We start from the raw sequence: 15017 nt of genomic DNA, 5'->3' as shown, positions 1-15017 counted from the left end.
TGCTGGCAACATTTGTGAGGCACTGCGACACTCAATTCCGACACTCGCCTATAAAAAGGAGGCCCCTTATCACTGAGCTTAAACTAGAATGGGACTGCACTCATTGATATGTGAGCAGTTTGCTCCTGTTCCTTAGTGGAATGTTCATGGGCAAAATTTGTATTTGTTTGGTTGTTCAATGGTAGGACATAGAAGGCATCTTTCTTCTCCTTTCTTCTGTGTTATCAAAATGAACTAAAAGAGGTTTAAGTGAGTGTGATTGCATAGTGCCACAAAAATTTTACCTAAAATCTATATAATTTTCAAAAGTTCTAAGGACCTACCTCTGGTATCACCACAATCGTACAATCAAAATCTGTAGATTTTTCCTTCCTTTAAATACAATGTGCTGTAAATGTCATGGATCACGATGCTGATCTATCTAGGAATATATTGGCAGTTGAGTTTCGTTAACCAGACAAATACAAATTTGAGGAAAATGGAGAATTATTTGTAAATTCTTGAAAATTAATTCCTTCTAGCTGGTTGAAAAAAAAAAAATACTTCCAACAAACATTATCTAAAGGCGCAAATAAGAATGTTGTGATTCAGTGTTAAGACAAAATACATCTTCGAAAATGCCGGCCATATAATATCATCATCATATATGTATATTATTTTATAACAAATTTTATTTGTTAAATTTGAATTTATTTCACTGCACTGCAAACTATTTGCAGTAGATGATATCTATGTATAGAGTATGTACAATACATGGTTATGGTATTAAATATTTATATATAAAGTATATGTATGCCTAGAGATTGGTTTTTGTTTTTGTATTCATCTAAAAGGGGTTTCGCTTCGTAAAAGTATTGGTATTCAAATATAGATTTGTTTTCTCGTTATATTTTTTGTTTGTTGGTTTTCTCGTTTCGTTTTTTTTTTTTTTTTGTTTTTGTTTTTATGTTTCAAGTCAGTCATTATCCTGCAAGTTCTACATAACTATGTTAATTATTAATTTTACTTGTACATATCTTATGTTATAGCACCGAGACAATACTTTGTGAGCAGCAATAATGAAAGAAATCATAATTTTAATTGTTAAGACGACAATTTAATACTTATGTTATTTTATTATAATTTTTTTATTATTATTATTATTACTTTCAATATTATAATTATTACTATTTTACTCACTGTAATACTAGCTAGCATATAGTTAATAATTAATAATCAAAAAGAAAAGAACAACAAAGTGGAACAAATCTACAAAGATCCTTCTCCCGAAATCTGAAAAGAAAAATTGTTTGGAATTAATATTAGTTTCTAAAATCTGTTTACAAAGTTATATGCAATTAAATGAAACATATTTCCACAAAATTTTCCTAAAAAACAAAATTTCCAAGAAATTTTCTCTAAGACTAAAACAAAATTTCCATAAAATTTTCCTAAAAAACAAAATTCCCAAGAAATTTTCTCTAAGACTAAAACAAAATTTCCATGAAAATTTTTTTAAGACAAAATTTCCATAAAAATTTTCTCAATTTTTGTTTGTTTCTCTTTCGAGATGAGCTCAATTATCGAAGATGCAAATAAAAAAGGAAAGCCAAAGATAGCAACACACACCAACCACTATATGGGACGCGTTTCGTCTTTGGTTAGAAGACTTTTCAACCATATTAGGTGTGATGGCTTCAAGGGCCGTGCGTTGGTGTGTTGTATTTGAATCGTATTAGTAGCGAAAACGCATCTATGATACAATTACCACATTAACCAAGCTCGACAACTCTGTCTAATAGTTGTACTTTTCCCAATGCATGTATTTTTGTGTAATGACACATTCTTTCTGTGACAAATTACAATTTCTCTAAAGGCAAAATTTCCATGAAATTTTCTCTAAAGACAAAATTTCCATGAAATTTTCTCTAAAGACAAAATTTCCATGAAATTTTCTCTAAAGACAAAATTTCCATGAAATTTTCTCTGAAGACAAAATTTCCATGAAATTTTCTCTGAAGACAAAATTTCCATGAAATTTTCTCTAAAGACAAAATTTCCATGAAATTTTCTCTAAAGACAAAATTTCCATGAAATTTTCTCTAAAGACAAAATTTCCATGAAATTTTCTCTAAAGACAAAATTTCCATGAAATTTTCTCTAAAGACAAAATTTCTATGAAATTTTCTCTAAAGACAAAATTTCTATGAAATTTTCTCTAAAGACAAAATTTCTATGAAATTTTCTCTAAAGACAAAATTTCTATGAAATTTTCTCTAAAGACAAAATTTCTATGAAATTTTCTCTAAAGACAAAATTTCTATGAAATTTTCTCTAAAGACAAAATTTCTATGAAATTTTCTCTAAAGACAAAATTTCTATGAAATTTTCTCTAAAGACAAAATTTCTATGAAATTTTCTCTAAAGACAAAATTTCTATGAAATTTTCTCTAAAGACAAAATTTCTATGAAATTTTCTCTAAAGACAAAATTTCTATGAAATTTTCTCTAAAGACAAAATTTCCAGAAAATTTTCTCTAAAGACAAAATTCTATGAAATTTTCTCTAAAGACAAAATTTCTATGAAATTTTCTTTAAAGACAAAATTTCTATGAAATTTTCTCTAAGACAAAATTTCTATGAAATTATCTCTAAAGACAAAATTTCTATGAAATTTTCTCTAAAGACAAAATTTCTATGAAATTTTCTCTAAAGACAAAATTTCTATGAAATTTTCTCTAAAGACAAAATTTCTATGAAATTTTCTCTAAAGACAAAATTTCTATGAAATTTTCTCTAAAGACAAAATTTCTATGAAATTTTCTCTAAAGACAAAATTTCTATGAAATTATCTCTAAAGACAAAATTTCTATGAAATTTTCTCTAAAGACAAAATTTCTATGAAATTTTCTCTAAAGACAAAATTTCTATGAAATTTTCTCTAAAGACAAAATTTCTATGAAATTTTCTCTAAGACAAAATTTCTATGAAATTTTCTCTAAAGACAAAATTTCTATGAAATTTTCTCTAAAGACAAAATTTCTATGAAATTTTCTCTAAAAACAAAATTTCTATGAAATTTTCTCGAAAGACAAAATTTCTATGAATTTTACTCTAAAGACAAAATTTCTATGAAATTTTCTCTAAAGACAAAATTTCTATGAAATTTTCTCTAAGACAAAATTTCCATGAAATTTTCTCTAAAGACAAAATTTCCATGAAATTTTCTCTAAAGACAAAATTTCCATGAAATTTTCTCTAAAGACAAAATTTCCATGAAATTTTCTCTAAAGACAAAATTTCCATGAAATTTTCTCTAAAGACAAAATTTTCATGAAATTTTCTCTAACAACCAAATTTCCCTAAAATTTCCTCTAAAAACAAAATTTCCATGAAATTTTCTCTAAAAACAAAATTTCCATGAAATTTTCTCTAAAGACAAAATTTCCACGAAATTTTCTCTAAAGACAAAATTTTCTTGAAATTTTCTCTAAAGACAAAACAACCAAATTTCCCTAAAATTTCCTCTAAAAACAAAATTTCCCTAAAATTTCTTCTAAAGACAAAATTTCCATGAAATTTTTCTCATAATACCTGGTCAAGAATCTGGAGACCGCCCCACACCCAAAAAACCTAGCCATGGAAAAACGGGGCCAATAATGAGAGCTAATATGGAGCAGAACAAATATCAAGCACCCAATTTTGTGGTCAAGAATCTAGGGGCCAGCAGTGTCGAGATGCTGCTGAAACCATGAATACAGCATATTCTTGTAGTCAGCAGCAACTTTTCAGGCGAAGTAGAGGTATCGGGAGAAATGGAAAATGAATGAGCTAGTTCAGAAATCAAGAGAAAGTCCGATTACTCAACCTGAGAGTATACTGCACAACCAATCCCTAATGATGGTATAAAATTTATACCGCCTAGTCAAAATGAAGCCTATGTTGCAGTCACTAGGCTAAAGTGCAACAAAGCAGCAGGAGCCAATGGGTCACCGGCTGAACTATTTCAGAATGGAAGTGACGTGCCGATGTGGCTTATGCATCAGCTCTTATGCGCACTCTGGCTATAAGTAGGCATAATCCTTGATAATAACCTCACCATTATATGTCCCGTACACAAGAAAGGAGACAAAATAGTAGGTGGCAACTACAGAGAAAATCCGGCACGGGATAGCTGTGAGCACCACACAGGCTGGAACAGTGAGGTCCGTCAGGCCCATGTGGAGTTCATTGCTGTCACGAGAAGTTTAGCTGCAAGCTACCGGGCGCGTCCACAGGTTGTGGATTGTGGAATGCTCCATACGAAGTAGCTGCAACGGCAGTCGCGGACAATAAGCGGTATCGAGCGGAGAGTCTCAATGAGAGGCCGGGCGGCACCGGCTCTTGCACAAATATTGAGTGCCTATGATGGTCGAGTTATTGGCGCCTTTAAATAACCAATGGCCACCCTGTTCCTTCGGCGATCGGTTCTTTGGACCGGAACGAGGTCCGAACAGGAGCTTGACGAGAATCGCCACCTCCACATAAAAATGTGGCTACAACATAATTTAGAGCATTGGCGGGCAAATACAAACACTCCATTGCACATATTTGTGTACATTAGCCCACGGGCTTGGAATATTGCGCACACTAACAAATGTGCCCAACACTGATTTATAGCCTTCTGCCTGCCATCTTTTCAAACTTTAACCCCGACTTCTACGGACCCAGATGTATCAAGATGGTGACGTACCTGTACCCTAAACTACTTTCTTTCAGTGCAGTGCGAGTCTCCTTATATGATGACGTATCTACATATGTGGTGACGTATTCGAAAGCACCCTAAAGTCGAGTCTTCCAATGCAATGCTAGCATGATCTGGAATCATCGGGTACCGTGCGAGTTCTACTGGGTGGTGACGAACGCATTCATACATCCCTAAGAGTCGACGTGCTCGTAGCAGCAAACCCATCGTAACCTTATAACTCTCGGAACGCTTAAACAGTAGGTAGGTGCAAAAATGATAAAGAAATTTCCACTTAGAATAAATTTGCATTCAGTTTTCCTTCGAAAAGACCATAAATAAGATAAACCTTATTGTTGGATACTACGTGCAGAACCCATGGTTTTTACGCTTTGTCATTTCTCCACTGTGCACATATGAGGATTTATTTTCTGTTAAACACGTGACTTTAATAAACATTTATTGTAGGCAATTTGCTGTTGCTTTGAGTAAAACTGTATGCACGCGAAGTCTTATCAAAATTCAGATGTGTTTTTCATACAAGTTCTTACCTGAGAATTGGAACTATCACTTTCAATTTGTTCTGAATAACAATGTTTGTAATTCAGGTAGTCTAAAAGTCTTCTCGGTAATGGTAATGTTTGTATTAAGTCCTTCCTTATTACAGCTTTTAATATAACAAATCTGTAGGAGAAAAATCGAAAAAGTTTTAGTATTTATGAGGAAATATAAAAGTCACATCTAATATATATAAAAATTAAATTGTTGCGCTTTGTTTGTTTGATTTTCATGAAATTTTTACAGATGGTAGGCCCCTGGTGAAAATAGGGTACTACATTTTTTTTATATCCGAAGGGGGGACGGATCCTCCCCCATACCCCCATTTTCAAAAACCAACATTTTGCCACCCTATGGTACCCTAAAAACGCGAAATTGGTATAAAACTTTGGAGTCAACTAATCTGGGGGGACGCCCCATCCCAAAACCCACCCGGACGGACATGTTTACCGATTGGGACAATATGGGTATCAAATGAAAGGTATTTAGGAGTAGTGTATGAATTTGGTATAAAAATTCATACCAAAGCGTTCAGGGGGTCCCCCACCCCCGAAAAAAACCCCAACACTACTCTTTCACCGCATTGGGCAATATGGATAGCAAATGAAAGGTATTTAAATTTAGAGTAAAAATCTGACATAAAAACTTATTCCTTGGCGTCTGAGGCCCCCCCCCCCCCCCATACCCCACCGCACGGACATGTTTGCCAATATGGGTATCAGACAAAAGGTATTTAAGAGTAGAACTAGGTATAGAAATTTCGCCCAAAGTGTTCGAGGGGGTCCGCCACCTATTTCACCGCTTTGGGCAATATGGGTATCAAATGAAAGGTATTTAAAAGTAGGGTCAAATCTGCCATAAAAATTTATTCCTTGGTATCTAAGGGGCTACCAATGGTCTAACCATTTAGAAAAATCTAAAAGTAATTACCTGCACATATGTTGCAAACTTTGAACGTGCTTAAACCTAGAAACTGGATTTGTCAATTGCACACGCATGGGACCATGTTCTGGTCTTCGATGTAAAAAGAATAAATATCTGTAAAAGGAAATGAAAAATAATTGGAACTTAATTTGCCACACATATTAAAAATTTAGCTGTACAATATGCCTTAATTTCTTTTTTTTTAGAAATATCAGCTAAAACCATTCTTAACACAAATAATTACCTGCCGCTTCGTGAATGCTCCACAGCCTTTTCTATGAATTCTGTGATTGTTTGCGATTTGAATTTAGCATACGATCCAAATGAAAATGTTCCTGAAAATCAGTACAAGATGTTATTTTTTTGCTCATATAGATAACCCTTTCACACCCATTTCTATCAATTTGTAGTGTGGAATTATAGATAATAAATGTAAATTACCTTGATCCTGTTCAATACGAACATGGCGCACACAATTATTTAATTTGAAACTTAGTGAAAATATGTAATGATCGTCAGAGCTATCACGAACAATGAAACTTCCATCAGGCTCGTTAGACAAGACTTTTTCGGCGGCTTCGCTTGATAATGGTCCCCAATACCAACCATACTGAAATATTACAGAGAGTAAAGACCAAACGAGAATAGAATGAGTAAAATCTTTGTGTTGTACACTAAGGCAGCAGCCCTTGCCGATGAAGGCTTCTTGGGGTCAATGGGTTAAAATGAGTAAAATCGTTGTGTTGTACGCTAAGGTGGCAGCCCTTGCCGATGAAGGCTTCATCGGGTCATGCCATGGGATAATCAAAACATCTTTTTTCTATTTTCATTATCCCACATCAGATTTCCAGCTCTACTTACATCTTTAACTTTCTCAATGCTGGATGTGAAATGAAATGGCCTAACTTCAAACTTTTTCTCCTCTTTCTTGACTGTATTCTCATCAGTGCTTTTAACGACCTTTTCTCCAGATTCTACAAGCAATAGGGAAAACAAAATATTAATCACATTGGCTTAAGTGACAACACCAGCAACTGCCTACCTTTTTTTGGTAGAGGCGGAAGAGCTCTTGATTGGAATTTTTTACGCTTATCTTCATTGGACTTTGTGGTTGTTGTTGTTTTTTCGTTGCTTGTAAAATTCTCTTCATTGTCATTGGTGTCATGCCGGTTGTTGTATCTGCCGTGATTTTTTCGAAAACGAAAAATACTACAAAATCGCTGCTTCAAATTCAATGTAAACTGAGATTTCTTTTCGTTGGAAGATATCATGTTAGTCTTAATTACAGTTTGTGGAACTTCTGACGGCTTCTCTTTTTCATTATTCAAATTGCCGCCAATTGTCTGTTGAGAAGCATTTTGTTTGTGATTGTTTTGGTTGTTTTTGGCAAGCATTATGTTATTGTTGTTATTCGTATGAGCTTCCGAGTCTGATGAGAAGTTTTTGCGATTTTTTGCCGTTGGGCCTACACATTTTTCCAAGCGGTTTTGAGTTGAGTTGCTACTGCGGGACCCGCTCCACAAGGCATCATTCAAAGATTTCGATGTTGAGTTAGTAATTGCCGATTTGGAATGCTGCATTGCAGTGGAGGTGCCACCAGCTACAGTTGCTGACACACCTTCGGTGTTGCTGTCCTTCGTTTCGGAGTATAGAGTGTGATAGAACGACTTCACTTCTTCCAGGGACATGTGCAACGGCTCCACTGTATTAACTATGCCGTCTTCTTGTATGCTTGAGTTGGATACAAAAGTTGATGTATACTTGGAGGATGTACTCGACGATATGTGACTGGGGGCCCGATCACTATTTTCGTCGTTATCGGGGCAGTTGGAGGAGCTTGATCGCTTCTTGCGCTTAGTTTTATTTTTACGATTCACTTTCGTCTGGTGGTGGCATTTTATGGAGGCGTGCTTACTACAACTACTTGCTATATCTACATCTTTGGCATCTCTATTTGCAGACTCCTTGTTGCTGGCATTGGCACTATGACGCTGCATATATTGCGAACAACGTCCCTTGTCCGATTTGACCATATCCACCGGCAAGGCGTAGATGTCTGAGTCGATGGGGACGTTATAAAAATCTGAGATTTCTCGCGTCAGCAGTGCATCGTGGGACATAGCCTGCGTAATAAATATCGAATCGTCTGGCTTGTTGGCCGAAGACACACTCAACGAGTTGTGAGAACTTGACAGTCGACTGTTCAATGAGTTTCTGGAGTTGGGTCTATTACTACACGTCCCTGCAAATGTAAATAAAATGTTGTTTAAATTAGACAATATGTGGACCATTAAAGATATCAGTATAAACACTTACCTCCATGATAGATATGATTGTGGCAATAATGCGAATTGCTTAAGGGGCTATAAATTATCTTTCGTTGTGAACTGTTATCGAACTGCTGATATGCATTTCGTTTAATACCATAGTACAAATCGTAATCATGTATGTCTGAGAGGCCAGACACATTAAATCGCTGCACTGCCGACGTAATGTTGTCCTGCTCCGATGGTATGGCCTTAAAATATCTGGTGTGGTCTTGAAAGTAAGGGCACAAGGTCTTTTTTATTTTCACAATAGACACTGGCGGCGGAGGCGGAGGAATTATTTGCGATGTAGAATCAGATTCTAAAACATCAACACTGTTGCCCAACGAGGAGCTTAAAATATTATTCGGCTCATCATAAATGTTATCCATGTGTGAGTGAAGCATGGAGTCACTTGAGTACAAGTGTTTGCTAATTGTATACAGCTCCTTGCCAGACATATCCTCACCGCCCATATAATTGCCAGAAATGGTATCTGTTTCGCCGCCACAGGTGTTCATGTTGCCAATGGTGATTTCACTTAAGTTGGTTGGTTGCTCTATGCTGCCATGATCTTTAAGATGCTCAAAGGAGGATTGAGATGATGTCCAGCGCCTTAAACTTGACATGGGATTTTTCGTCATGGACCGCACCAGTGTTGTTTGGGGAGAATCTTGAAACTCTGGTGGGGGATCTATGGGCGCCAATGGTCCTTTTTTCAAAGTATTAAAGTTTTCGGCGCTCATTCCCCCTTCCGAGCAATTATCCAAAGAATCAAACTGAGAGACTTCACCATCGCTTTCCACAATCTGAAAAACAAAACCAGTGATTAATTAGCCTAGGTTTTTTCTATTGTGAATTCTGGCATTACCTCAATATCAAACTTGCACAGACCCAAACGATATGAATCACCACTCGATATTGAACTGTTTGTGGTTAGCGGAACACCAGAGTCATCACTTAACGATGCAGCCGCATTCAGCTCTATGCTGTTGGTACTGGTCAAATCGTGATGGTGCGATGGAAAAATTGTAAAGCTGTCGCTGCTGCAAATGCTGGCAATAACCGACGCCGTCGCCGAAGTGTTGCAAGTGGTATCCTTGTTCTTTGTAGAAGAATCCATTTTCTCGTATATTTAAACGCACAGCTAAAAGTAGTGAGTTACATATATACTTAGAACACAAACAAAACAAATATTTAAATTTAACGATCGCCACCGGAACATGGAGCAAACGTTATATGAGACCTTTGAAAACTTTTGCTCAAGTTTCCATGTACTTTTTTATGTGTATATATATGAACATGCATACAAGAAAACAAGACGATTGAGCAAATTCAGTGTCTGGAATTACCATATATATGTATGTATGCCCAAAAGGAAACAAATAAGAAAATTTGCCGGATTTGCCATTTTTTTGTTTGCAAATTCTTTAAAGAAAACCACAAAAACACTTTATAATTTTTGATATAAGCATGTGTGTGTGTGTGTGTACATTCTTCTATCTTCGTACATCGTACCTCCACAGATAGGGTGAATGAAGATAATTTCTGCTCTATAGTATACTAGACATTGTACGCACACTTTCGGATGCACATTGCAGAATTTCAAAGATTCTTTTTATTGACTTTAATCCCAAAAGGCTTAAAAATATAAAAAATATCCTCCACAAAGCTGCATGGTTTTTAGTTAGGTCCAAGCACAATTGCGATGGAGCCTAGGGTACCCCAATAATCACAACAAATCACGCCCATTAAGTGATGCTTATACGCATTGAAGAACCGATAGGTATATATATACATATATATTTATATATGTATGCAGACGGATGTAGTACAACGTATGGCAAAGTCCTATGTACGAATGTACGCAAAAATTTACGACAAATGACACCGCTTTTTCCATGTACATATATAGGAAAACTATAAACAATTTAAAATGAAAAAATTTACTATATACATGTAGGCACGTATGTATGTATGTATATATTCTTATATATGTATCTGCTTTTATAAATATCTTCATAGATTTATTTACATATATATACTATATGTATATACATAGGTATATAATATACTACACAACAGTTACTCTCGTTCATATACGATGAAACACATAAATAAAGCCGTACAATTTTTTCCCGAGGTTTCACTGCAAGTTCACCCAGACTTTCGGCCCCGTCATTATAGCCAGGATATTTTTTTCATACACTTTGCACAGGCACAAGACAATATCGTTTATTTCATTCATTCACTTGTTCATATTTTACAATTTAATCTTCTACTGCACTTTGAACTTATTTACATGGTTTTCTATTTGCATTAAAGCAGTACTTCTAGACCATAAAAGTATCTTAGTATCTTTTAGACCATAAAACTTATTTCACTTCCATACTTCCATTCATTTAGGGATCTAAAAGTCGACTTTCGACTAATCGAATAATCAAAGTCGACTTTTAGTGGATTAAAAAATCGAATAGTCGAAAATCTACTTTTACCATGGTACAATTAAGAGGTAATACCATTAGCACAACAACAAAAATCTACCCCCAACAAAACTACCTTAAGTGGCAAATGCCGTAAATGGAAGTGTAAAAGTGGTTTTAGGAATAAACTTTGTTTTACAACTTATCTTCTTCAAATGTGTTTTATATTTGTATTTTCTTGATAATAACACTATTTTTTACTTATGTGCAGCATATCGGATCAAATAGTGCCTCTTAAAATCACAGCAAATCAAAGGAAAAATAAAAAAATTGTAATCAGCTGTTCGCATGACCTCACCTTATAAGTGCATCCTGTACTTTTACATTGCCTACTCTGACGAATGTTTAATTTTGGCACAGTGATTTACACATTGTTCACTTCCGACTAAAGCTACTTTCTTAAGCTGATTTCTGAACAATAGTTATAACCGTTGTTGAAAAAAATTGCCGAAATGTTTTCAATTTACCATAAAGGCTTTTTACCGATTACTTTTTTTAGATAGTAGATTTTAAAGCAAAACAACTTACCGATTTCATTCAGTGGTAGAATTTTAATAAAATAGTTGGTGATTGAGAGCTTGCAAATTTCTACTTGAGGTTTTTTCCCATCACAAATTTGCAGCGTCGAACAGTTGTTTTAAAAAATTTAGCTGTTTAGTTCAAAAAAAGAGAAAGAGGGTAAAGGCTGTTTTTATTCTCCTGCAAATTTTTAGTTGAAAAATACGCGAACAGACGCGAAAGTACTAAAATATAACACAGCAACATATTAATACAAAGCGAAATGCATGCTTTTGCCCTTTTCACTATTGGGTAGATAGTATTCAGCGAATCCTGCTTTTTGCCAAATGCTTTAATAAATCCTTTATATGTGAGGATGACGCATAGGATGTATAATGTAATTTTCCCATTAGTTGATATTGATATTGATTAACAAATAAACTGTTATTAATAATGGCAGCGGAGACGTTTTGTCAAAAGAACGAAACAAATTAAAAAAACGTTTAAAATTCCATGCACTCCACAAAATATCAAATAAATACGAGTCAGAGGCAATATAATACCTAGAACTCAAACGGTAGAGTCCGATAGGAAGGTAAGACTCAAATAAAATGGTTTTGGTAGATGGTAGAGATTAAAATTTCAAATTTTTTAACGAATACTCTACTGAAACGCCGCGGTTGCTTTTCGATACCTCTGACAGCCTCCTTACATTTCGATTAAAATCAGCTCGAAGACTTCTCTTATTTAAATGAATGCTTTCCAACTCAAATGCAAATTTGCCCACAAACATTCCATTTGAAAGAGGGCAAATTTACCACATATCAATAAATGCAACAAGTAAAAACTCCCCTAGTTGATAATCCATCGTGACCCATTGTCAGCCGAAAAGTGCTCAATTTATCGGGATTCCCGATTGCCTCAGTCAAACGGCGATCTTCGTTGCCGCACACCCAACATACAGGTGCAAAGACAGAAGATCGAACACTGCACTCAGAGGCCCAATTGCTGGACTCTGTGCTACAGAGATTTACCTTTTCGTTCATTCTGTGCCGTGAATATCCATCCCAGGCCCCAATCCCTACATATCGAGTTGAAACTGGTGTAGAATATGTTAACCCATAATACTGCACCTTCTCCCACAACCCAGTCCACCAGACATTGTGCCCAGCGCTCTACGGCACGAGTTAACTATAAATATCACATCGGCACGGGATAGCTGTGAGCACCACACAGGTGCTTACAGCTGGCGTAGCTGAGAGCTACCGGGAACGTCCACGGGTTGTAGAATGCTCCATACGGAGAAGCTGCAACGGCAGTCGCGGATAATTAGCGGTATCGAGCGGAGAGTCTCAATGAGAGGCCGGGCGACACCGGCTCTTGCACAAATACTGAGTGCCTATTATGCTCGATAAGACAAGGCGAGTTATTGGCGCCTTTAAATAACCAAACATAAACATCACTACAACAACATAAACATCACACAGACTGGATCTTTGAGAAGCTTAAATGGGTGCTACCGGACGCTTCCACAGGTTGCGACTAATGAAATGCTCCATGGGTATGAGGGCTAACTGCAATTGCAGTCTCGAACAATCAGCGGAATCGAGTAGAGAGTCTCAGTGAGAGGCCGGATGGCAGCGACTATTACTTAAACACTGAGTCTCTATGACAAGGCGAATTATTGGTGCCTTTAAATAACTAAAGGATATCACGTTTCCGCGGTCGGGCGGCACCGGCTCTTGCACAAATACTGAGTGCATATGATGCTCGATAAGACAAGGCGAGTCATTGGCGCCTTTAGATAACCAATGGTCACCGGATGCAATGGAAATGACTGGAACGAGCTTGCTTACACTGGAGCTTGACGAGGATCGCCACCTCCACATGAAAATTTGGCTACAACCACAGCGTTTCCGCGGCGATCGGTCCGGAACAAACATAACTATCTCCACAAGCAAATTCATATATGGCTACAACAACATCTAGTGCTGGATACCGACAGGAAAAACATACATGTTTAACGAAATTTTTTGCAAAACAAAATTTTAATGAAATTTTTTCCAAACACAAAATTTCAATGAACTTTTTTTTTAGCAAAATTTCAATGAATTTTTTTTAAAGCAAAATCTCAATGAATTTTTTAAACAATTTTTTTTTTAAAGAGCGCTGTTCAAATTCATATTTTTGCTTTACAACTTACTCTAGTTGGAATGATTGTAAAGCACCATGATGCATTTCACATCTCCTGCTGATGATTTTTCTTGGTCGAAAATGAAATCGTTAAGCTTTTCGACATCCGTGTCGTATATGGTTCAGATCGGTTTACTTTTAGATATAGGTACGAAAAACACCCATATTTTGTTATACACAATTGAACAATGACTTATTACTTACGTACTTATTTGTATTTGCTCCAAATCGGAACATATTTCGATATATTGGGTTGCCTAAAAAGTAATTGCGGATTTTTTAAAAGAAAGTAAATGCATTTTTAATAAAACTTAGAATGAACTAAAATCAAATATATAATTGCCATTTTGTTCGATAACCTTTTGCCATCTTCCTGGCAAATTTAGTATTCCACTCTCATAGAATTTCTGGCCTTTATCTGCAAAAAACTGAACCAAGTGCGATTTTATAGCCTCATCATTGCCGAAAGTTTTACCATTTAAGGAGTTCTGCAAAGATCGAAATAAATGGTAGTCTGATGGTGCAAGGTCAGGGCTATATGGTGGATGCATCAAAAGTTCCCAGCCAAGCTCACTCAGTTTTTGGCGAGTGACCAAAGATGTGTGCGGTCTAGCGTTGTCCTGGTGGAATATGACACCTTTAAGATTGACCAATTCTGGTCTCTTCTCCTTGATGGCAGTATTCAATTTGTCCAATTGTTGACAGTAAACATCCGAATTAATCGTTTGGTTCCTTGGAAGCAGCTCAAAATATACCACACCCTTCCAATCCCACCAAACAGACAGCATAACCTTCTTTTGGTGGATATCAGCCTTTGAAGTGGTTTGAGCTGGTTCACCATGCTTGCCATGATCGTTTTCGACTAACGTTGTTGTAAACAATCCATTTTTCATCTCCAGTTATGATTCGTTTTAAAAAGTAATTGTTAAATGAATTTCTTTCAATACATGTGGTACCCATATTAAAATTGACGCCAAACAAACAAATGTAAACAAAATTTCGCGCACTTTTTTTGTAAAGCAAGCTAAAAGTAACAGCTGATAACTGACAGAAGAAAGAATGCAATTACAGAGTCACAAGCCGCTGAAAAAAATTTGTCAACGCCGACTATATTACTACTATCTTACCGACAATTACTTTTTGGGCAACCCAATAGCTTCTAGGGGACATAAGGTATGCATTTTCACTGAATTTGGACGCAAGGTGGTTTACACATATACCCGGAGTGGTGGGTATCCAAAGTTCGGCCCGGCCGAACTTAACGCCTTTTTACTTGTATTTTTTTTTAGTAATATTCTCATATTTATTTGCATTTTCAATTAATACGAAATAGAACAAAGTGGATTTATAAAT

The 15017-nt window shown here is 35.8% G+C and overlaps 1 protein-coding gene across 1 annotated transcript; it reads right to left on the bottom strand.

Annotated features, from left to right (window-relative positions):
- Positions 1-645: 645 nt before the first annotated feature.
- Positions 646-10908, bottom strand: LOC106084547 (putative uncharacterized protein DDB_G0277255). Its single transcript, XM_013248301.2, has 10 exons — positions 10620-10908; positions 9362-9637; positions 8501-9299; positions 7227-8426; positions 7046-7158; positions 6626-6794; positions 6429-6519; positions 6191-6298; positions 5254-5386; positions 646-1272 (listed from the first exon to the last, which is right to left on the bottom strand). Exons 2-10 carry the CDS (start codon positions 9611-9613, stop codon positions 1249-1251), a joined length of 2889 nt encoding a protein of 962 aa, XP_013103755.2. The 5' UTR covers positions 9614-9637; positions 10620-10908; the 3' UTR covers positions 646-1248.
- Between the last annotated feature and the right edge of the window lie 4109 nt (positions 10909-15017).

Source organism: Stomoxys calcitrans, chromosome 4, assembly GCF_963082655.1.
Source record: "Stomoxys calcitrans chromosome 4, idStoCalc2.1, whole genome shotgun sequence".
NCBI classification, from domain to species: Eukaryota; Metazoa; Arthropoda; class Insecta; order Diptera; family Muscidae; genus Stomoxys; species Stomoxys calcitrans.
Note: the sequence above shows the minus strand (reverse complement) of the source record. Positions and strands in the feature narration are given on the sequence as shown.